At 36.6% G+C, this 23641-nt stretch overlaps 2 protein-coding genes across 4 annotated transcripts; both read left to right on the top strand.

Annotated features, from left to right (window-relative positions):
* The first annotated feature begins 1205 nt into the window (after positions 1–1205).
* Positions 1206–4999, top strand: LOC107415018 (protein neprosin). Of its 2 annotated transcripts, none has more exons than XM_025072850.3 (7): positions 1206–1934; positions 2616–2702; positions 2806–3063; positions 3183–3347; positions 3464–3517; positions 3633–3900; positions 4230–4483. In XM_025072850.3, exons 1-7 carry the CDS (start codon positions 1755–1757, stop codon positions 4268–4270), a joined length of 1053 nt encoding a protein of 350 aa, XP_024928618.1. In that variant the 5' UTR covers positions 1206–1754; the 3' UTR covers positions 4271–4483. The 2 variants fall into 2 exon arrangements, with proteins under 2 accessions (XP_024928618.1, XP_015878754.1); XM_016023268.4 differs by having other exon boundaries at positions 1238–1934; positions 3633–3779; positions 4230–4999.
* A 2211-nt stretch (positions 5000–7210) lies between these two features.
* On the top strand, positions 7211–23376 carry LOC107415049 (calpain-type cysteine protease DEK1). Of its 2 annotated transcripts, none has more exons than XM_016023316.4 (32): positions 7211–7620; positions 7730–7870; positions 8884–9134; positions 10032–10214; positions 10385–10520; positions 10911–11041; positions 11144–11258; positions 11374–12400; positions 12559–12669; positions 13398–13456; positions 13904–14066; positions 14581–14854; positions 14984–15134; positions 15269–15380; positions 15464–15629; positions 15774–15844; positions 15974–16065; positions 16201–16363; positions 16676–16747; positions 17217–17594; positions 17678–17793; positions 17890–18187; positions 18632–18951; positions 19147–19498; positions 19598–19918; positions 20002–20106; positions 20204–20332; positions 20934–21314; positions 21410–21547; positions 21702–21938; positions 22036–22488; positions 22899–23376. In XM_016023316.4, the coding sequence occupies exons 2-31, from the start codon at positions 7746–7748 to the stop codon at positions 22339–22341; spliced, it is 6483 nt and encodes a 2160-aa protein (XP_015878802.3). In that variant the 5' UTR covers positions 7211–7620; positions 7730–7745; the 3' UTR covers positions 22342–22488; positions 22899–23376. The 2 variants fall into 2 exon arrangements, with proteins under 2 accessions (XP_015878802.3, XP_015878801.3); XM_016023315.4 differs by having other exon boundaries at positions 22844–23376.
* The last annotated feature ends 265 nt before the right edge of the window (positions 23377–23641 follow it).

The raw sequence follows: 23641 nt of genomic DNA, 5'->3' as shown, positions 1-23641 counted from the left end.
GGATTGCACAGCCGTATATGGATGTGCAAAACTTATCTTCATTATAAATTTCAGACCCCGTGGGTTTTTTTCTTTTTTTGTCATAAGAAAAATGGGAAGTAAAATAGAGAGAGAACACCAGCAGGCCATTCAACAAATTAAATTCTACTGCATTTAAAAAAAAAAAAAAGAAACTCAGTTGATTGTATTCAATACGAAAATGGTAGAAAAATCCAATTGGATGTCTCTTTTTTTTTATTGTTATTTTTATTTTTTAAAATAATTGGATGTCTTAATTTGAAACTTCGCATTTTTGGGCATGAAAGTGCCTCATGGAAACTTGTGCCTTGGACAACTGTTCTGAGTAACTGTGTAATCCTCTTTTTTTTTTGGGGTAAAAACAAAAACAACTTAATATCAAATAAATAAAAGAAGATTTGTTTAGAAGATTTGTTTATTTTTTTAATTTTTATTATTAAAGAATGAAACTGATAAAAGTTTAATGGGAGAACTGAACTGAGGTAGGGGTTGGAACATAAGAATCTTTGTCTTAGGAAAAACATAAAAACATTATCGTGGATGAGACTCCACGCTGTAAGCGACTCTCTCAGTGATTGTCTACTACTTGTGTTGTTGTGTGTGTTTTAAATTTAATAAATTAATTAATTAATTAATGGTAATTAATTTCATTGGATTCCCATTTCATTTTGGTTTTTTTTTTTTTTTAATAATTTAAAATGAGAAATTATTTATTTAACAGAGGGAGAGGGGGGACCGGGGAAGGGTAACTAAGTGTGGAGCCCACTCCAGTAGGGATTGCGTTTGAAAATTTCTCAAATGCAAAATCTCAGACTTTCCCCAAACCCAACCATTAAAGTTTTAAAATCAATTAGATTTGTCCAATTATGCAGAGGGAGAGAGAAAGAGAGAGAGCCTCTAACCAAGTGGGGGTAGGGAGGGGGGCAAATTGGTAAATGACGTGGGTCCCATTTTTGAATTTGGGAAGAACCATGCATGGAAATGGGGGTGGGGATTAGAATAGCTATAAGATAGAAGGGACAAATCATAAACGAAGCAGCGTGCGTATGAATTGTGAGAAACCCTTTTCAATTAGATTTTTTTAAAAAAAAAATAAAAATAAAATTTTCCCCTCTCTTTCTATCGCTCTTTTTTTTTTTTTATTAGTTATTATTATTATTTTTTTTACCCCTCGTGCACACCCCACCCCTCCAAAAATAATAAAATAAAAAAAGAAAAAAGTAAAAAAAGTAGTAAGGCAGGTGGGCGTTGTCAACAGAAGAAAAGCACAGGGAAAAATGACAAAATGGAGAGAAAGTTGAGAGAGAAACTAGACCAGAAGGTTTTAATGCCAAGCTGAGAGAGAGAGAGAGAGAGAGAGAGAGAGAGAGAAAGTGATTCCACTGGTTTTTAGTGAGAGAAAGTGGACGTGGGGTATTTTACAGGGCGAGAGAAGATTGTAAAAGCGAGGTGGTACTGCTGGGAGAGTTCTGTCCTCAAAACCAGAACTTGTCCCACTTCAAAGTTTGGATCTTTTTTTTTTGGGCTTTCAGGGGGGGAAGTGACTGATTGAGAGGCACAGGAAAGGGAAGGGAAGGGAGGAGAGAGAGAGAGAGGGATGTTTTTGTTAACTATGGAGAATGCGGTTGAGCTGCTTATGTAGTTGTGTGCTTGTCCCCAGTGTAGGGAGCTTTCAGTGCTAGCTCAGCATCTTTTTGCTTGGAAGGTGTTTGTTTGTTATTGTGGGTTTTCACAAGATGGGTGGTGAAGCGTATGTTAGCAGAGCCAGGTGGACATGGAAAGCTTTAATACTGGCTTTGTGTTTATGGGGTTTCAACTCGGTGTCTTCTGCGGCTAGGTTGAGTGCTTCAAGGCAGAAGCTTGAGGTTCAGAAGCATCTCAACCGCTTGAACAAGCCCGCCGTGAAAAGCATTAAGGTCGCTTTACTCTCTTTGCCTTTTCCCCTTTCCCCTTTCTCCTACTATGTGCTTTTGTTTTTGTTCTAATCACTTTTGTGTGCTCTCTGGGAAAGTGGTGGAAAAATATTAGTGAAAGGATTTGTTTTTTTTTTTGTTTTTTTCTTTTCTTTTCTTTTATTTTTTAAACAAGTAGAGGTTGAATATTTTGGTATTAGTAAATGTAGTAGAAACTTCAAAAACATTCAATGCGTAAAATATTTTCTTTTCTTTTACCGAAATTTTCTCGGTAACCAAATGGGTGATGCAAACGCTTTTCCCTTCGGTAGTTTCTACTTCTTTCTTGTGAGTATATACATATGTATTATGTTGTTATCTCCTTTCTCTGCGAAGATTCTTTTGAGGCCAGTTGTTGAAGCACTACACCTGAATTTGAGAAAATAAAAAACAAAGAAAATTTTACACTCATTTTTTGCTGTCATCTTGAATGGCCTCCTACTGCAGAAGATTTATGCTAACCCGGTCCTTTGGTCAAAGTATTTTTTACACTCTAATTTTATAATTTATTCTGTGGCTTTCTGATTAAGTGCCTTTACTGCTTCTCTCAGCATCAAGCTAATTTGTTGTTTGTTGTTGGTGATTAATTGTGGTTTTTAGAGTTCAATATAAGATCTCACATATTAATCTTTTGATTTTTTACAGAGCCCAGATGGGGACGTAATAGACTGTATTCATATCTCTCATCAGCCAGCTTTTGATCACCCCTATCTCAAAGACCACAAGATTCAGGTTCATTCTTCTCCACCATGTTGCCGCTCTGTTATAATTTATGTATATTTTTACTTATGACTTGCTTCTTATATTTGTTTTGGGGTTTGCTTTCTTTTATCAGATGAGGCCTACCTACCATCCGGAAGGGCTGTTTGATGAGAACAAGGTGTCTGAAAAACCCAAAGAAAGGTCAAATCCAATAACTCAGCTTTGGCACGTGAATGGAAAATGCCCTGAAGATACTATACCCGTGAGAAGAACAAAGGAAGATGATGTTCTGAGAGCAAGCTCAGTGAAAAGGTATGGGAGGAAGAAGCACAGAACCATCCCCAAACCCAGGTCTGCAGATCCTGATCTCGTTAATGAGAGTGGTCATCAGGTAAATATTTGTTGAAAATGGAATGTCTTTTATTTATTTCTTTTCCCTTGTAGACCTCTTTTATTCGTTTTGTTAATTTCCTTCTTCCTTCTTTCCTTCTTGGTGCGGTGAATTATTAGCATGCTATAGCTTATGTGGAAGGAGACAAGTACTATGGCGCAAGAGCAACCATTAATGTTTGGGAACCCAAAATACAACAGCCTAATGAGTTCAGCTTGTCTCAGCTGTGGATACTGGGAGGGTCATTTGGTGAAGATCTAAACAGCATTGAAGCTGGCTGGCAGGTATCAATATCGCAGTCACTGTAACCCTTCCAAGTTCCAATGGCCAAACATGATTGAACATGAATGGAATTAGTATTTTTCATAACACCTGTTTTTCTTTAACATAATGTCAACAGGTCAGCCCTGATTTATATGGTGATAACAACACAAGATTGTTTACTTACTGGACCGTAAGTTCCTATAATTATTTTGCATCCTTTTTTGGGTTTTCCTTGTAGCTTTCCTTTTTCTACTTTTGTTGTGGATTTCTCTAACACAATTTTCTTATCCATGAATGTGTTACAGAGTGATGCATATCAAGCTACAGGTTGCTACAACCTACTGTGCTCGGGCTTTATTCAAATCAACAGTGAGATAGCAATGGGCGCAAGCATCTCTCCTGTATCTGCCTTTCGAAGTTCCCAATATGATATTAGTATCCTTGTCTGGAAGGTAAAAGCCAAAGACCAGTCAGTGCCCTTGGATAACTTTGTGGAGACCCACATATTAGCAAGATTTAGAAAGAGTTTCCATTTGGATGAACAAACCCATCCTTGGCAATATCAGCACCCAGGTTACCATCCTCGTATATATGTTTTCCCAAATAAAAGGGGGTATCCTTTATGTAGTTGAAAAGGGGGACTCGAAAACATCACAAGTTTTGGCTAACACTCTCTGAAGTTTATCAAGGGACGCAAAAAAGTAACAAATAATATTTGTTCCATATCACATTCTGAAAAAGAACGCTGTAGGTTAAGATAGGTTAAATACAGGGTGTCTCTTTTTACAAATAGAGTAGTTGGTCTTGGTCTATACTTGCAGCTTTCTTCTTCTTAAGATTATTTATAAATGTGGGTTGGAATTATCATTTATGCTATTTAACATGTAGCCTTATGCATGTAGGATCCCAAAGAAGGGCATTGGTGGATGCAATTTGGCAATGACTATGTATTGGGTTATTGGCCTTCATTTCTATTCTCATACTTGGCTGAAAGTGCATCCATGATTGAGTGGGGAGGCGAGGTAGTGAATTCAGAGCCTGATAGTCAGCACACTTCAACTCAAATGGGAAGTGGTCGTTTTCCGGAGGAAGGGTTTGGCAAAGCAAGTTATTTCAGGAATATTCAAGTTGTTGATGACTCCAATAATCTTAAAGCCCCTAAGGGAATTGGTACCTTCACTGAGCAATCCAACTGCTATGATGTTCAAACTGGCAGTAATGGGGACTGGGGCCATTACTTTTACTTTGGAGGCCCTGGTAGAAATCCAAATTGTCCATGAAGTAAAATAGGAAACCCTTTTTACCTTCTGCCCTGCTTCATTTTCCCTATGTATCATTCAAATCTAGGGTAATGTCCTCCTGTATACCTTTTTTTTTTTATTTCCTCTTTAATTTTAATCTTTAGGTTGTGACTAGAAACATGTGACATCTGTGTAGTGGGAAGTTTTGACTAAGGGTTTTTTTTTTTTTTTTTTTTTTTTTTTTTTTTTTTTTATAACTAAAAGATTCTCTCCATGTAAGTGGGTGGGAGGTCTAGGGAGAGATGGCCAGGTTTCTCAAAAGTCTGCAGAAACAGGCCTTTCTATGAAAAGAAAAACACTCTGTATTCTATTTGTTTGTTTTACTCCTCCCTCGGAGTGGCTTTGTTAATGAATTGAGTTTTTATGGGTCATAGATTGCTTTCTTGAGCAAAACACAAGATGTTGTAACTCGGGAGATTCTGCTGCCCTACTTGCTTGAAAAGGCTGATTGATTTCGGTGGTGTGGGGCCTTAAAAGAATATGCTCTTTAGAAAAGGTGTTCGGATGATGAGACTCTTTGCATGTGAGAGGATGGCTCTACTTTATACCATCTCTCTCTGCAATTCCCTTTCAATTTTCTTTCTTAATAATTTTAAATGTTAAGCGAATGTATTATTAAAACAAAAAACAAGCTTCTTACACATCAGAACCAACTAACAAAGAGCATATGAGTCCATAACGTGTTCTTTTGAAAATCCTTCTTGTGTTGCTCCGTTATCTTCTAACTTTGATTCCCAAAAAGCGTTTCTAAAGCGATTCATTCTTTTGGAAAACCTTGTGTTAGGAGACGGTTTTAAGTTGTCAATCGTTTTCAGCCACAACTACAAAATGTTAAAATAGCTTGCATGTTTATTTAAGATTTGTTGTTTCATAATTCATCTATCCTTGGACCCTTGTCCTTGGCTTCATGGATTCCCCATGGATTGTTATTTGCTGTTCCCTTCAGCAGCTTTGAAAGCCCATCCCTGTTGCAGAACAAAATTCATTTATATATGAATAGAATGGGCTTTGTTTTGTGAAGTCTGGCTGAAAAGATTGGGGAGGGTGTCAGCTGCTTTGCTGAATGTCTTATTTCCCTTTTTTTTTTTTTTTTGGTTAATTTATTTCAAATTGTTCTAATTAAACTTGCTACACCAATCTTGCATTCATTCTTCAACCTCAATCCCATGAAGAATCAAAGCAGAGCATGCAAAGTGGCTATCTATGTGTGTAAAATATTTTCAGGCGTTGTGTTATTCTACTCACTCTGGAATCTGGATTGTTAAAATTTGATTTCTGCCGCTGACGCGCTGCATGCCACTCATACTGCAACTCAATTCCACACCTAACTGCAAAACATACGCTTATGAGAATTTGTTCTCTCTTTATTTTTTATATAAGAACTCCTACTCCTGTCAAGAGATGGTCTTCATTCCAACACTCCTGTCAAGGATATATATATATATATATATATCCTACATTCGCAGATTTAAGACACATCCACACAGGTTCTGACCCAAATATACTATTTAATGCTATAGACTTAACCATGTGTCCCTAAAATGCTATAAACTTAGTTACTTAACCATGTGCCCCTAAAATGCTTTAAACTTAGTTACTTTATCGTGTGTATGCTAGTTAGCCACTTATTACTACTGCTATATATTTTTATCAAAAATATATAAATAAACAAGTTACTGCTTATATTGTCTTTGGTTTCGATGATATAGTTTTTCGAAAGTTAAAAACAGTTTTTAAAATTTAAAAGCTAATTGTAAAGTATTTGGATAATTTAAAAAAAAAACGCTTTTGTCCTTCAAAAATAGCTCTAATCAAAATTATCGAAAAGTGATTTTTTTCAATAAATACTTATATAAAAGTCTTTTACAAATATAAATCATATAAAATATTTTACAAATATAAATTATATCAAATATAGCCTAAATCTTACAAAAGAGATAACCATTTTAAAGCTGCTTTTTATTTATCAAGAATACTTTATGCGAACTATAATTAAAAGGGCACAAAATCCATAATCCATTTTTACGTTTTAATGCACATCAATATCTAAAGAGGTGTTCGTGTTTGAGCATATTTTGTATACAACTACTAAGTCGATTTTATATGATAAAAAAACCAATAATAAAATATCACCTTCCCTGATTCTTCACCTAATTAAAAAAATAATTTGGTTTGAAGAACATAATTCTCCACCTACTAATTCAAGAAATCACTTCCATTGCAACAACTTTGACCGTTCAAAATATTATATTCATCAATAAAACTTTAAATATTTCCCATATACATATATTATTTCCCGTCTAAATAATTTCACTCCCACTTTCATTCCAAATCCGTTGATTCCACCTGCCAATCATCACTCGACAACTGCTCACATCCAACGCTCTAATTGGCGCGTGCATTCACGTCATTTATTCTAAATCTACTGCCAGTCTGCCACTCGCAACCAAATATGTTTTTATATTTTCACATTGTGTTACTATTAATAATATTATTGTTATCCTTATTATTTTTCTATTTCTCAACTTTTGTTTTTTTATTTTTCGTTTTTCTTCTCTCTCTCTCTCTCTCTCTCTCTGTCTGTCTAAAAAGTGATTTTATTTTATTTTATTTTTCACTCCAACAGTTTCAAGTTCACACAACCAACACAGCAGATAGCAGTAGGGTTTTAATCTTTACTCTTTCTCTACCCCCTTCTATCTCTCTGTGAAACAATCTGAGAGAAAACCAAAGAAAAGATAAAGTCAAGCCATAACCAAACAAGCCCTGGTATTTCCACCCCCTTCTGTTCTTTGACCCAAAAAAAAAAAAAAAAAACCTAGCTTTTAACTTTCCTCTTATTCAGTTCTTCCTTTACTTTCACACCACATGCCAAGCTCAAATTTTTATTCCCAACCCTAGTTGCAGACTTCAAAACCCATTTATAAAATGACTTATTTGAGCTGAATTTAACATCATGATGTTCCCATTCCAGGCCACTACATTATAGTTGGTGAGCAACCATTTTATTTATGTGTCATTTTCCATCAAGCTTTGATTTTTTTTTTTTTTCTTCTTTTTGAGGAATTGGGGTGGTTGGTTTTGATGCATGTGTCCTGCAGATGAGAGAGGGAAGCCATGGAAGGCGATGAGCATCACGTGCTGTTGGCGTGCGTAATTTCGGGAGCCCTTTTCTCGGTTTTAGGTTCGGCTTCCTTTTCTATTCTATGGGCTGTGAATTGGAGGCCATGGAGGATTTATAGGTAAACCTTGTTTTGTTATCGTGACATTTTTGTTTGACCTTATAGTAAATTAAATGCATTGCTCTAATTATGGTATTAGATTTTGATTTATGGTTGTTTATTATATGTGGTTTAGGATGGTATAACATTAAAGGTTGCATTATTGCACTGTGTTAATTGACCAAAAGAAAAATTATTGTACTGGGTTAATATACAAGTAGGTGCTAGTGGCTCTTACCTGTGGTTTACGCTTTTGCCAATTAAATGCTAGTGATTCATTTGGTATGTAAGTGAATTGCTTTTTGTTTGAAAAAAAAAAAATGTGGCATGGCAATGGAAAAGTATGCTTTTATGTGTAAGTTACTAAGAAACATAGAAAATTATGCGGACTTTCAAGGGTATAAAATTTTGTTGCTGCCAAAGTTGTTAAACCTGTCATAGCAATGGTGAGACTGGTGGGGGAAAAATATGATGTAAATTAATTAGTCGGAACATTTTGAATTTGAACATAAAAACAGAGGGTAATCTAGTGAGAAATGTTGGTTAAGGATGTAAAGGTTTAACTAGATGGTGGATACAAAGCTGGAAAAAGAAATAGGAGTTTCTGACAACCATAATGTAAGTAACCTGGTGAAGAATTTGTTGGTGTGGTGTGACACAAAATAAGAAGAATTGGATACTATGAAAAAATGCGATGACCTTACGCGTCCGATTGTCTTGAAGTGGAAATGAAGATCTAACTATTTACATCTAAGGTCTCAATGCACATGGCTACCAAAATCACTAAGGTTCAAGCTGTATCATGAAGCATTTTTTTAGTGTGAAACTTGAAAAGTTTTAGGGATGAAATACTTTGCTCTAGGATGCTGAGCAGGTATTTACTGCTATATCACTTCTATTCCTGCAGACATAATAGATACTTTTGTTTTTTTGGAAGCCTTCTTCATCTTCTTTTTTAAATTTCAGTATTGGATATTATTCCTTTCACTCTTCTGCTTATACTTTTTCTGATTCTTATTCTGCATATATTTTAGTTGGATTTTTGCCAGAAAATGGCCGCATATCTTGCAAGGACCTCAGCTGGATGTATTATGTGGTTTTCTGTCTCTCTCTGCGTGGACAATAGTTATCTCTCCAGTTGTGGTACTTATTATATGGGGATGCTGGTTAATTGTGATATTGGGCCGAGATATAATTGGTCTGGCTGTGATAATGGCTGGTACCGCTCTTCTGTTGGCTTTCTATTCAATTATGCTTTGGTGGAGAACACAATGGCAAAGCTCAAGTATGTATATCCTTAACATACTTTTGTAATATAAGAAAAGTGCATTATACGGTATAAATTTGGATAGATAACACTGATTTTACTAAGACCTTTTCAACTGCTGGTCAAGTTTCCTAATTTAGAAAATCTTTCTTGAGAATCACATATTTATTGGATAATTAGAAGTTTATTTATTGTGATAAGATTTGCTTTTAGTGTTTTATTTTGAGCATGTTAGACAACAAATATTCCAATTTGCTAAATTTCCTATATTTTTCTTTTAAGAAATATAAAATAAATACATGATGTGTAGGAGAAGACATGGGGATGGGTTTTGGCTTTGGTCATGAGAGAGTTAGCTTTACATATTACAACAAACCTAGAAAGTTTTGAGATATTGGCAATGAAGTCATTTCATACATGATGCCTTATTTTAAAGTTTATTTTGATCAAGGTTGGGAATGAAACCTTAGGGTTTGGGATGATTTGTGATGTGGTGATAGGTAAATAGATTTTATAGATTACAAATTGACAAAGTTCTTGGCTGAAAAGTTTACCTCACTATTAAGATTGGTTGTAAGGTCTCTGCCAGTCTGCTTTTGTGTAAAAGAAGTGAAACCTTGCCCTAATATGGAAGCTTTTAGCTAAATTGCAGAACGTGTAGGTATAGTAAGGGTTATTAAAGATTCTTGCTTTCATAAGTATTGTCAATTCATTCATGTGCTAGTCACCTTCCACATGTTAGAATGTTCATATTTGAGGTACAGTTGCTTATAGGTTATTTTGACAGTTATAATAATGTGTGCTTGACCTTTGTTTTCTTTACTCCTTTGCTTTGATAAATTTATAATATTTCACATTTTAGTGATTGATTTCCTCTAAAGGTTTTCACTTTTGGTTTCCTTTTTTCTGTTGCAGGGGCTGTTGCTATTCTTCTTCTTCTGGCTGTTGCCCTTCTTTGTGCATACGAACTTTGTGCTGTGTATGTTACAGCTGGTTCAAAAGCATCTCAGCGGTATTCGCCTTCTGGTTTCTTTTTTGGTGTCTCAGCAATTTCCTTGGCAATCAACATGCTCTTCATATGTAGAATGGTGTTTAATGGTATGGCTTGCAATCCTCTCTCCTGATTAGGATCATTTGCTTCCACAATTTCTGCTTCATAATTCACAAGAAGCCAATCTCACTTTGGAAATAACTTGTAGTTTCTGCTAGCAATTTGTGGTTTGCATTTTTATTTGCTTTTGTAAATTCCCATCCATCAATATATGCAGGGAATGGCTTAGATGTGGATGAGTATGTGAGGAAGGCATACAAATTTGCATATTCTGATTGTATTGAAGTGGGTCCTGTGGCTTGTTTACCAGAACCTCCAGACCCTAATGAGTTATATCCTCGACAATCTAGCAGGCAAGCCTTAATGTTCTTCTTTATTATATGTATCCAATTGTAGATAACCTTTGGGGTATGCTAAATTTTCCTTTCTTACTTTTCTTTATCAATAAATGTTTATAATGTGAACTATTGTGTCTCAGCATATAATTGTCTGAATATCTTAGGAGCATATCTTAAGAAACTTGTTCCTTTTTGTAACTTTGTGAACCTCATCCAGGCTTTCTATCATGTTCCTTGTGAGGTAAGATAGGTTTGGTTTGAGACCTGGTTGGATGTTAAATTTCTAATTATTTTTACGCTTAGGTGCATTTGTAATTCATATTTGAATTTCTTGATTTGATGTTCTTTAAAATTAGCTCCATGGGCTTTCCCCTCTTTTTCTTAAAGATTGTAATGTGTATCCAGGGCTTCACATCTTGGACTTCTCTACCTTGGCTCACTTGTAGTACTTCTCATTTACTCAATCTTATATGGTATGACTGCAACCGAAGCACGTTGGCTAGGAGCGATTACATCAGCTGCTGTCATCATTCTTGGTACATTAAGGCTGCTGTGTTTTGGCTAGTTGCATTACTTTATACACTAATCAGGTGGATGGAGTGTCATGCATAAATTCTTATACATTTAGAATTCTGCAGATTGGAACATGGGGGCTTGCTTATATGGGTTCCAGCTCCTTAAAAGTCGTGTTGCTGCACTATTTGTCGCTGGCACATCTCGGGTCTTCCTTATTTGCTTTGGGGTTCATTACTGGTTCGTGTTTGCCTTTTAATCTTTTTTTGAAATCACTTGTTTGGGCTGCTGTTAATAGTATTTTGCTCTCTCTCTCTCTCTCTCTCTTCTTTTTTTTTCCCCCCTCCTCCTTTAGGTACCTGGGACATTGCATTAGTTATGCGGTTGTAGCATCCGTGCTATTAGGGGCTGCTGTTTCTCGTCATTTATCAGTCACAAATCCATTAGCTGCAAGAAGAGATGCCCTGCAGAGTACTGTTATCCGCCTCAGAGAGGGATTTCGTAGGAAAGAGCAAAACAGTTCATCAAGTTCATCTGAAGGTTGTGGCTCAAGCATGAAACGCAGTAGTAGTGTTGAAGCAGGTCCTCTCAGTAATGTTATTGAGGCAAGCCACAGGTGCACAACACAATGCCCAGTTGATGCTAATAACTGGAATAATGTTCTATGTCGAACAGCAAGTTTGCATGAGGGGATAAATAGTGATAAGAGCTTAGAAAGTGGAAGGCCAAGTTTAGCATTGCGTAGTAGTTCTTGCCGTTCAGTAATTCAAGAGCCTGAAGTGGGAACGTCCTTTACCGATAAAAACTTAGATCACAACAACTCCTTGATGGTTTGTTCTAGTAGTGGTCTTGAAAGTCAAGGCTGTGAATCTAGCACATCAAATTCTGCAAACCAACATACTTTAGATTTGAACTTAGCTCTTGCCTTGCAAGAAAGGTTGAATGACCCTAGGATTACATCTATGTTGAAGCGAAGGGCGAGACAAGGTGACCGTGAACTGGCTAGTCTTTTGCAGGACAAAGGATTAGATCCTAACTTTGCTATGATGTTGAAGGAGAAGAGCTTGGATCCAACCATCCTAGCATTACTTCAGAGAAGTAGTTTGGATGCTGATAGAGATCATCGTGATAACACTGACATCACCATTATTGATTCCAACAGTGTTGAGAATGCTTTGCCCAATCAAATTTCTTTATCTGAAGAACTGAGACTTCATGGGCATGAAAAATGGCTTCAATTCGCCAGACTTGTTTTGCATCATATAGCAGGTACCCCAGAGCGAGCATGGGTTCTCTTCAGTTTTGTTTTCATTGTTGAAACAGTTGTTGTGGCAATTTTCCGTCCAAAGACAATCAGAATAATTAATGCCAGCCACCAACAGGTAAATGGGGCTCCTCTTTTATTATTATGGATTTAGTAGGTAGTACCTCATTGTTTTCATGTCTACTTCATATGATTGGCAAGAGCTCAATTTTAGTTGTAATATTTTTATTCTCCATTGTTTGTTCAGTAACAAAATTGGTGGAATGCTGTTTGTAGTTTGAATTTGGCCTTGCGGTGTTGCTGTTATCTCCTGTTGTCTGTGCAATAATGGCTTTTCTCCGGTCACTTCAAGCTGAAGAAATGACTACGTCCTCAAAACCTCGCAAGGTATATTTTGCCCAACCCTCCTGAGTTTCTGGAAGGATACCATGTCTGGTTGTTTGAGATACAATTGTGTTTATTTTATTAGTGGCAATGTTGTTGTTTCTGGTGCCATGGTAAAGATGGGTTTGTACGTGTATCTGTGGTAAAATAACTTTCTTGGAGGACACATGGGATACATTTGCATGCAAAGAAGCAGGTTGGGTGTTTTTGGTAAATATGAGCAGGTTGAGTTTGCCAGTGTTAGAACCTTGTAATACTTGTATAACAAGCCCTTTTTTACAAACTTCCTATTCTGATATATGGGAGCAGCTATATATTGATCATCTAGAGATGTGATGGATGTGTAAATTCTTTAATAAATGTTTTCAGTTGCTAGTGGCCTATGCCTCCTTAAGACATATATTTATGTAACTCTTGGCTGTTGATTGAAGAATAAATGTAAGTGGAGGTGTAGTTTTTGTCAGTTGATCATATTTTGAAATGCTTATGTTGTTATCATGCCTAATTATAATTAGTTCCTTCATTCATGAACTTAACCATTTTTTTTTTTCCCTCTTTTCTTGTTTTGGCTATGAACTGCTGTATGTGTATGCACTTTTTTTCTCATGCCTGTGATTGTTGAACTCGTTAGTGTATTTCTTATGTAAATTTTACAATATTTTTAATAGTAACCTTTGACACTTTTTTTTTTTTTCTTTTCTTTTTTGTGTTTTAAATTCATGCTTCTTCAGTATGGTTTTGTTGCTTGGCTGCTTAGCACTTGTGTTGGGCTGTTGCTTTCATTCTTGAGGTATGTCCTTACTACTTATATGTAAATTATAACCATTCGTTCAAAAGTGATCTTATTGAGCTGATTGTATTTTGTTTACCATATATAATAGCATAGTTATGGAGAGAGTGATTATTTGATCCAGAAACAGAAATGGAACGGAAAAAAAACCAGCAAAGTAGAGTAATTCATTCCGGATTTTGACTAATTTAAGTTTCTTTCAAGTTTTAACATTAACACTAGTAATTAAATCTCAACTGAAATTGATTACTGTTTTTGTCAACTTGGAAATTTTCTGTTAAGTGATCTATTTGTTTTTTTAAAAGTTAAGCAGTTCCTTTCCTCCTTTGAATTGGGCAGATTTTGTATTTTCTCATCTAACGTTTCTTCTTTGGTTTGTTATAGTTAATTTTGTGCCTTTAAGCTCATCTATTCTAATATGCATAAATGCCTTCTCTTGTTTTGCAGCAAATCATCAGTTCTTCTTGGGTTATCCTTGACTGTCCCTCTTATGGTGGCATGCCTTTCTGTTGCTATTCCTATATGGATCCATAATGGCTACCAGTTTAGGTTTCCCCTATTACAATGCGGAGGTCCGGATGGGAACCATCAAACCCCTGGAAGAAAAGAGGTTTCTACTCCATATCCAATCTCCATGTTTAACTGGATTAAGCATCTCAGACGACCATGAGAAGCACAACTTTAAACATAGGATTGCTTGTTACACTTAGTAGATACTAGTTTTCATTTAGTGAGGTTCTTTGGTTTGACTGTAATTCTAATTTTTGTGTTAAGGGTATATTGGTAATTTAGATCTTGGCATGCATTGTTATTGGTATCTCATCATATTGGAGCATATGTCCTCTGTTAAGGAAAGCTGAAATATGGAATTTAATTTGAATATAAGCTCGATAGAGAGCAACAAATTCAAGTTGAAAATAGGCAATGGTAGAGCAGGAGAGTGCAGTCTTTTAGTCTATGACTTATAGAAGCTATCTATAGGGCTGCCAAGTTTATGACACATTAGTCCTGATATTCTTTTACTCTAATTTATACCTATTTTTCTACTTTCTTTTTCCTCTGGACAAATTTATAATCTTTATCTAACTCTTATGCAACTCCATTTACAACTTGTTCTTTGTCAGGGCGTTGTCCTTATCATTTGTGTAGCAGTATTCACGGCATCAGTATTAGCGCTTGGTACAATAGTGTCTTTCAAGCCTTTGGATGATTTAAGATACAAGGGATTGACTGGAGAGCAGAATGGCTTTAACTCTCCATATGCATCATCTGTGTACCTTGGCTGGGCTATGGCCTCTGCAGTTGCTCTGGTTGTTACTGGTGTTCTCCCAATTGTTTCATGGTTTGCAACTTATAGATTCTCCCTGTCTTCTGCTGTGTGTGTTGGGATATTCACAGGTAATTTGTCTAATATTCTTTCTCTGGACTTGTTTCCTTTGTACTGAATATTATTAGTACTTGAAGTCTATTCTTTTATTTATTTATTTATTTTCTGATTTATAGTATTGATGTAACGTGTTATTGTAGTTGTCCTTTTGTCATTTTGTGGTGCATCCTACTTGGAGGTTGTAAAGTCTAGAGATGACCAAGTTCCAACGGAGGGTGACTTCCTTGCTGCTTTACTTCCTTTGATGTGTATTCCAGCACTGCTATCTCTTTGCTCTGGGTTGCATAAATGGTGAGTTAACTCTGTTCATTCTCAAGTAGCTAAACATTGAAGCTCAAGCCCATGACTTGGGGTTTTTAGATATGGACTTTGTGAAATGATTGTTGCTTGTCAAAATAATAAGATGGTATGGATAATATTTTCAGGAAAGATGATGATTGGATACTTTCTCATGGTGTATATATCTTTGTTACTATTGGTCTTCTTCTTCTGCTTGGTGCGATAGCAGCTGTCATAGTTGTAATTAAACCTTGGACGGTAAGAAAGTATTAATGATATCCTCGATTTTGTTAGCTTCCACCTGTATGTTACCTGACGAGCTTCTTTGGACATAACAACAGATTGGTGTGTCATTCCTTTTAGTTCTTCTCTTGATTGTACTAGCTATTGGTGCTATCCACCACTGGGCTTCAAACAATTTCTATTTGACAAGGACCCAGATGTTTTTTGTTTGTTTCCTCGCTTTCCTTCTGGCTTTGGCAGCATTTCTTGTTGGATGGTTTGAAGGTGAAGATGGGATGTGTTACCAAAAATATTTTACTTTCTTGTGATCTCCCCCCCCCCCTCTTTTTTCTTTTAAGTATGCATGAATTATATGGCAACACCTCGTCTTTTGGTACTAACTTTACCATTTTCAACATGGTTGTTCAGACAAACCGTTTGTTGGAGCATCTGTTGGTTATTTTTCGGTATTGTTTCTTCTTGCTGGGAGGGCATTGACTGTGAGTTGACGCAGAATATTATGAACAAAGTTTTAAATTTTGATATGAGTTTTGTTTTCTTATTTTCTAATTTCTATTTGTTTTGCATCTTCTTGATCTTGCATTAAAGAATATGCTACTTTTGTGCAGGTTCTTCTGTCACCTCCTATTGTTGTCTATTCTCCAAGAGTTCTCCCTGTATATGTCTATGATGCCCATGCTGATTGTGGAAAGAATGTCAGGTTTGTTGAGAAAGAGCTTATTCTGTTCTAGTGTCAAATATTTATGTATCAACATGAATTATGCAAGATATTTGACTATATTTTTCATTTTCATTTTTTATTGATCTGATATTTCTCATTCTTATTCCTCAACAGTCCTGCATTTCTGATGCTTTATGGAATTGCTTTAGCAACTGAAGGATGGGGTGTTGTTGCAAGTTTGAAAATTTATCCTCCATTTGCTGGTGCTGCTGTTTCAGCAATTACCCTTGTTGTGGCCTTTGGTTTTGCTGTTTCTCGTCCTTGCTTGACTCTAAAGGTTATTGCATATTAGTGATAATTTTGCAGTCATACTACTTGCTATACTTGGGAGTATATTGAGTGTAAATTCTGCATACAATATTAAAGGATAAGCAAGATCTGGAGTTTGGACGGAAGATTGATTCAATTATGCTATTTAATCTGTGTACTGGGGAGTGTATTGAGTGTGAATTCTGGCAGTATTAATGGATGAGCAATATTCTTTAAAGTTTGGACGGTTTAGTTGTTTCAGTTATGCTATTCAATCTGCATTTGTATTTCATTTGAATGTGCTTTTATCTTACTGGATATTATTCTCATTTATTTCTAGACGATGGAAGATGCAGTGCACTTTCTAAGCAAGGAAACCATTGTTCAAGCTATTGCTAGATCTGCCACCAAGGTATGCATCATATTGTTTTTAAATATTTATTGGTTACAGTAATTGATGTTCTGAGATGTTGGTGATATGCGGCGATTGTTTTCACTTTGTATATGGAGCCAAATTTGGATGTATAGTCTTATTCTGAAAATTTTTATTTTTGTACCATGTATTGGTGATGGTAGAAGATCTTGCTCTTGAGAATAATTGTTTATAATCTTGTTGCAATATTAGCATCTTTGTTGAATTATAATTGTTTATAAATCTTGCATATTCGCAAAATGAGGTTATATTGTATTTTGAAGGACAGCTTCATTTTATTGTTCAGTGAAGTTAATCTCTTTTAGGTTTTTATTTTCATTTTATTTTCTTTGTTCGTATCTCCTCTAAGTAATCATTTGAATGTGCTTGTGGAAGGAAGAGGGTTCACTTGTATGATTAAGTAGTATTGCATTGTATTTAATATGGATGTACTTTATTTGCCTTGCAGACCAGAAATGCTTTATCTGGTACTTATTCAGCACCACAGAGGTCTGCCAGTTCAGCTGCTCTTTTAGTTGGAGACCCTACAATTATGCGTGATAGGGCAGGGAATTTTGTTCTTCCAAGAGCAGATGTCATGAAACTGAGAGATCGTTTAAGAAATGAGGAATTAGTTGCAGGTTCCTGCTTCTGCAAAATGAGGTATGGTAGGACTTTCCACCGTGAGCCAACAAACGATGTTGATCACAGAAGAAAAATGTGTGCTCATGCACGGATTTTGACTTTGGAAGAGGCAATTGATACTGAATGGGTTTATATGTGGGATAAGTTTGGAGGTTATCTACTTCTTTTGCTTGGTTTAACTGCTAAGGCGGAGAGAGTGCAGGTAACCAATGATTCTTGTTGCTTGTCATCCAGAATACTTTTGTTTTTATTGTTAAATATGGTATTGTAATTGTGTGATGACAGGATGAGGTTCGGTTGAGACTTTTTCTTGATAGCATAGGGTTTTCAGACCTAAGTGCAAAGAAAATAAAGAAATGGATGCCAGAGGACCGAAGGCAGTTTGAGATTATTCAAGAGAGGTAAGAAGCTGCACATGTGTTTTGGTTCTTACAATTATATGAGGCTGTCCAAGGCTTTCCTTATGTTCCTAAATGCTCTATTTTGTTCCTTTGCAGTTACATAAGAGAAAAGGAGATGGAAGAGGAACTTCTAATGCAGCGACGTGAAGAGGAAGGGAGAGGTAAAGAAAGAAGAAAGGCTCTCCTGGAGAAGGAAGAACGTAAGTGGAAGGAGATAGAGGCTTCTCTCATTTCTTCTATTCCTAATGCTGGCAGCAGGGAAGCATCAGCTATGGCTGCTGCTGTCCGTGCTGTGGGAGGTGATTCTGTTCTTGATGATTCTTTTGCACGAGAAAGAGTTTCAAACATTGCACGCCGGATACGCACTACCCAGTTAGCTCGTCGAGCTCTTCAGGTGTTGTTTTGATTTTTATTGAGATTGTATGCGGTGTATGTGCTCTTTTGGAGTTACTCATGAACATGATAGTTTCCATGTCTGGACGTTCCAATGGCTACTTTTTCATAAATGATGTCCTCATTCCCTTTCCATATGAATTGATTAGTCATTCCTAGATGGGCATGATGGTATGCTCTGAGCAAGATATTTTCTATGTTTGCCTTGTTTGTAGCTACTATTATTGCTTGAATCTGGGAGAGGACATTACTATATAATATTTTGCTGCATTTCAGGTTGTTCCTTTGTTTCAATCTTGTATAACCTTTTTTAATTTATCTTTTCTGCTTGTCCATTTAAGGTTGTTTAGTTAGGACCTTTCTCCTTGTATATGAATGAAAATTGGTACTATAAGTTGTCAACCTATGCAATTATGGGGATTAATGCTGTTTATGTCATTGACAGACGGGAGTTTTGGGTGCTGTATGTGTTCTTGATGATGAACCAACGACAAGTGGCAGACATTGTGGCCAGATTGATCCTGGCTTATGTCAAACTCAGAAGGTTAGCTTTTCCATTGCAGTGATGATTCAACCCGAGTCAGGGCCAGTTTGCCTATTAGGTACTGAGTTTCAGAAGAAAGTTTGCTGGGAAATCTTGGTTGCTGGTTCTGAGCAAGGTATTGAAGCAGGACAAGTGGGGCTGAGATTGATCACTAAAGGTGATAGACAAACTACAGTCGCAAAGGAGTGGAGCATCAGTGCTGCTAGTATTGCAGATGGAAGGTTTTGATGTTTTCCTTTCTTTGGCAAGAATATAGGCAATTTATCAGATTAATGAGCATTATATCACTTTTGTTAATTTACATATCTTATATATTTCTTGGAGCAACATTTTATCCAAGTCTTCGATAAATAAATCTCTATACATTTTTTAGTTATTAGTGGCCATTCGAGTTGATTTCTTTAATTGCTTTGTAGGTGGCACATGGTAACGATGACAATTGATGCCGATTTAGGAGAGGCAACTTGCTATTTAGATGGTGGTTTTGATGGCTATCAGACTGGTTTACCATTGCGTGTGGGTAACAGTATTTGGGATCAAGGGACGGAAGTTTGGGTTGGTGTTAGACCACCTACAGATATGGATGCATTTGGGAGGTCTGATAGTGAAGGAGCTGAGTCTAAGATGCATGTAATGGATGTTTTCCTATGGGGAAGATGCTTAACTGAAGATGAGATTGCTGCCCTTCATGCTGCTATTGGCTCAACTGAGTTTGGTATGGTAGATTTTCCTGAAGATAATTGGCAGTGGACAGATTCACCGCCCAGGGTATGTGTCTTTAATAAATTACTTAATAATTATCTATGGAATTAAGAGTAAAACTGGTTTTATGCGTTCACTGATTCTGCTTCCGTCTGTGTCACTTAGGTTGATGAATGGGATAGTGATCCTGCGGATGTAGATCTCTATGATAGGGATGATGTAGATTGGGATGGACAATACTCAAGTGGGAGGAAAAGAAGGTCAGAACGTGAAGGGGTGTTGATTGATATGGATTCTTTTGCTAGGAAGTTTAGGAAACCTAGGATGGAGACTCAAGAAGAGATCAACCAGAGAATGCTTTCAGTTGAATTGGCTGTCAAAGAAGCCCTCTCCGCAAGGGGAGAACTACACTTTACTGATCAGGAGTTTCCACCAAATGATCATTCATTATTTATGGATCCGGATAATCCTCCCTCAAAGTTACAAGTTGGGTTCCCAACCAGTTGTTTGTTGATGTTGGTTGTTTATATTATCTTGGTCATCCTAACTTTTTTAGTTCTGCAATCTAGGTTGTCTCTCAGTGGATGAGGCCAGCTGATATCGTAAAAGAGAGTCGACTTGATGTTCACCCATGCTTATTTTCTGGGGCTGCCAATCCTTCTGATGTTTGTCAGGTCTTTCTTTTTGCGACCTAATAATTCAATTTTTTTTTTTTTTTGTCTATTTATTTTTTTCCCCCCTTCTGTAAGCAGTTTTTATGTGTTTCAACAGGGTCGGTTAGGTGATTGTTGGTTTCTTAGTGCTGTTGCTGTTTTGACGGAGGTTTCACGAATATCAGAAGTGATTATTACTCCGGAATACAATGAGGAAGGGATCTATACTGTCCGTTTCTGTATTCAGGTGGTATCATTTTTTCAATAATGTTTTGGACCGTATACAGCTAAACTGTGTTTCACATTCAGAACAGCATGCATCCTAATGGTCAACTTGTATACGTACTAGATATGTTATTAGGTTTCTTGTTTTTTTTCCTTATTTCCCAATTACAAATGAAATGTTGTTGAAACTGTCATAAACCTAGAAAGCAACCAAAACCGCTAGTACCTTGCTGACAAACAATAAGAAAAAAGAAAAAAGAAAGGCAAGGGAGAATATATGACACCATCTTTTGGTAAACGTTTTAGTTTTTTATTTTTTATTTATATTTTTTTAATTTTTCTTCAATTCTATAATGCTGTAGGACATCAGTAACTTTATGCACTGAGAATTGTGAGCTTTGGTTTCGTTGGAATAGTTGGAAAAAATCGCTTATTTTTTGCTAGGATAATGACCAACTCTGGCCACTTTGTATTATATGTATTTTGAACTAATGGTGGCCATCTGTTTTGATGGCAATGGCGATTATTGACATGGCAGTTAGCTGTCATATAAAATTTAAATTAGCTATCTTTCGACTGCTATTATTATAATCATCCTGAAGCCTGTTCTCGTGTCACTTTAGGGTGAGTGGGTACCTGTTGTTGTCGATGATTGGATTCCATGTGAAACACCGGGTAAACCAGCATTTGCTACTAGTAGGAAAGGTTACGAGCTATGGGTCTCCATATTGGAGAAGGCATATGCCAAATTGCATGGTTCTTATGAAGCATTAGAAGGTGGTCTTGTTCAGGATGCTCTTGTAGACCTTACTGGTGGTGCTGGTGAGGAGATTGATATGAGGAGTGCCCAGGCCCAGATTGATCTTGCGAGCGGTAGACTGTGGTCCCAATTGTTGCGATACAAACAAGAAGGATTTCTACTTGGTGCTGGTAGTCCATCAGGGTCAGATGTGCATATTTCCTCCAGTGGGATTGTGCAAGGGCATGCATACTCATTACTGCAGGTCAGTTGGAACCATCTCTATTTTGTCTTGCCTTATGATGTGGCCTATAGACATTTTTATTAAAAGGTAGTCATTTTTAATGCATTGTTATTCAGGTTAGAGAGGTAGATGGCCACAAACTTATTCAGATTCGAAATCCATGGGCCAATGAAGTTGAGTGGAATGGCCCTTGGTCTGACTCATCACCTGAATGGACCGATAGGATTAAGCACAAGTTAAAGCATGTTCCTCAGGTTATTTTAATTCATTCTGTTTTATTTCTTACAAATCATGGATATGTCTACCATATCATTTCCTTCTACAAGAAGGCATGTCATAATTGCAGTTGTCTCTGTTGGGTTACCGTAAAATGAAGTCTGATTGCAGTCCTTTGTACTTTTTAAACAGTCAAAAGACGGCATATTCTGGATGTCATGGCAAGACTTTCAGATTCATTTCCGATCTATATATGTTTGTCGAATCTACCCCCGGGAGATGCGCTACTCTGTTCATGGCCAATGGCGAGGCTACAGTGCTGGTGGCTGCCAAGATTATGATACATGGCACCAAAATCCACAGTTCCGACTGAGGGCTACTGGGCCAGATGCATCATTTCCTATTCATGTATTTATTACACTGACTCAGGTAAACTTTGCTTATGACAGGGATTTGTATTTGTAAAAACTGTTCTCTTTCTCTGCTTCTGGAGATATTTATTTTTCTAACCATGATCTGCATGTAGGGTGTGAGCTTCTCAAGGACAGTAGCTGGTTTTAGAAATTATCAATCCAGTCATGATTCAATGATGTTTTACATTGGTATGAGGATACTTAAAACACGTGGCCGCCGTGCTGCTTACAATATCTACCTACATGAATCAGTTGGTGGAACAGATTATGTTAATTCTCGAGAAATATCTTGTGAAATGGTTTTGGAGCCTGATCCTAAAGGTTACACAATAGTACCTACAACCATACACCCTGGGGAAGAAGCTCCATTTGTTCTCTCTGTTTTTACCAAAGCATCAATATCCCTGGAAGCCTTGTAGTTTAGCAGAGTTAGCTTTCCAGTTAGTTTTTCTCCTTTGGGCTGAGATTGCATATGTGCAAAATTTTGAGATGCTGGGGCTGTATATGGCCGAGGTACACTTGCAGGCAAATTATGTTGGCTGCCTAGCCATACACTAAATCATGAGGTAAATTTTGGTCTCTTTCTAGTTTCTGATAGTGGTCAACCTGTTAGATATATTGTTGCTTTTGCTCATGTTTCTTTAGGATGCTAAAAAGAGTTTTTGGCTGATGTCACTCTTCATTCTTCTTCTCATACCGGAATAGTAGAATATCTTGAATCTTTCTCAAGGAAACATAAAACCTTTTGAAATAATGCATGCATATTTGTACACATACATTTTTACTGTATGAGAGCTGAAGTGTTCTGTGGCAATTGGGTATTAGAAACGGATCTTCCAACCATAAATCCTGATATATTCCAAGTAGTTATAACTTATGAAGGCACGTATGGTGAATATAGTATGGATGTGTGTATTGCAGATGCATAGCTGTGTTTGTCCATTCCTGACAGGGTACACGCTGACCTTATTCTCAGCTGCAAGGATGGCCTCGGGGTTAGCCATTTATTCAAAGAGCAATAACCACTCTAATTTTGGATTGACATCGCGCCGAGAAGTGTGCAAGCTGCCAATTTCAGATGAGCGCTAACACCTTCACCCTAACACCTTCACAGACGAGGCTGCTACACATGGAAATCCAGCTTGTGGAAACTAGAAGACTCCACCTTATTCCTCCTCTCTGTTAGATCATTTAGATGTTGGCATCAAGAGGGTGCTCGGTGGATTATAATTGTACATAAAAATTGTCGTATGGAGTATAGGTTTCATCATGTAAATGAGAGCAAAAGAAAGCAATAGAAAAAATAATTAGTAACCTTTAGTTCTAGGGGACAAAAAAAGAAAAGCAATGCAGCTGGGATTGCGTGTTGTTTCAGCTGCAATTTTGAGATGCCTGTAATTGGAACCATGAATCATTTGTATGTTACATTTATATAGAAAATTATTTGTTTACTATTTTTGTCTGGAGTTGTTTTCTTGTATCGGTCTGCTGACATGTTCATCGTTATCTTCCTCCAGAGGTTGATTAATAATTTAATAATGCATGAGGCTGCGAGACAATGAATAATAAATGGTTGGTTCACATTGATTCATTCTAAATATCAATTATTTCACAATGTGTTACTCTCTTATTCGATCGATTTATGTACTTTTAGCAAATAACATTATGGTAAAAATAATAAAACAAAATGTACACACATGTAGCTAGGTTAATGTGTGG

This window comes from Ziziphus jujuba, chromosome 4 (assembly GCF_031755915.1).
Source record: "Ziziphus jujuba cultivar Dongzao chromosome 4, ASM3175591v1".
Taxonomy (NCBI): domain Eukaryota; kingdom Viridiplantae; phylum Streptophyta; class Magnoliopsida; order Rosales; family Rhamnaceae; genus Ziziphus; species Ziziphus jujuba.
The sequence above is the reverse complement of the archived record's forward strand: the minus strand, read 5'-3'. Positions and strand labels throughout refer to the sequence as shown.

Excerpts from the sequence above, each read along its gene's own strand:
- LOC107415018 (XM_016023268.4), top strand. The coding sequence starts at position 1,755 with ATGGGTGGTGAAGCGTATGTTAGCAGAGCCAGGTGGACATGGAAAGCT. Across the intron at positions 3,518-3,632 it reads GATTGTTTACTTACTGGACC|AGTGATGCATATCAAGCTAC; the intron begins GTAAGTTCCTAT and ends AATGTGTTACAG. Across the intron at positions 3,780-4,229 it reads TTAGTATCCTTGTCTGGAAG|GATCCCAAAGAAGGGCATTG; the intron begins GTAAAAGCCAAA and ends TTATGCATGTAG.
- LOC107415049 (XM_016023316.4), top strand. The coding sequence starts at position 7,746 with ATGGAAGGCGATGAGCATCACGTGCTGTTGGCGTGCGTAATTTCGGGA. Across the intron at positions 13,457-13,903 it reads CTGTTGCTTTCATTCTTGAG|CAAATCATCAGTTCTTCTTG; the intron begins GTATGTCCTTAC and ends CTTGTTTTGCAG. Across the intron at positions 18,188-18,631 it reads TAGCTCGTCGAGCTCTTCAG|ACGGGAGTTTTGGGTGCTGT; the intron begins GTGTTGTTTTGA and ends TGTCATTGACAG.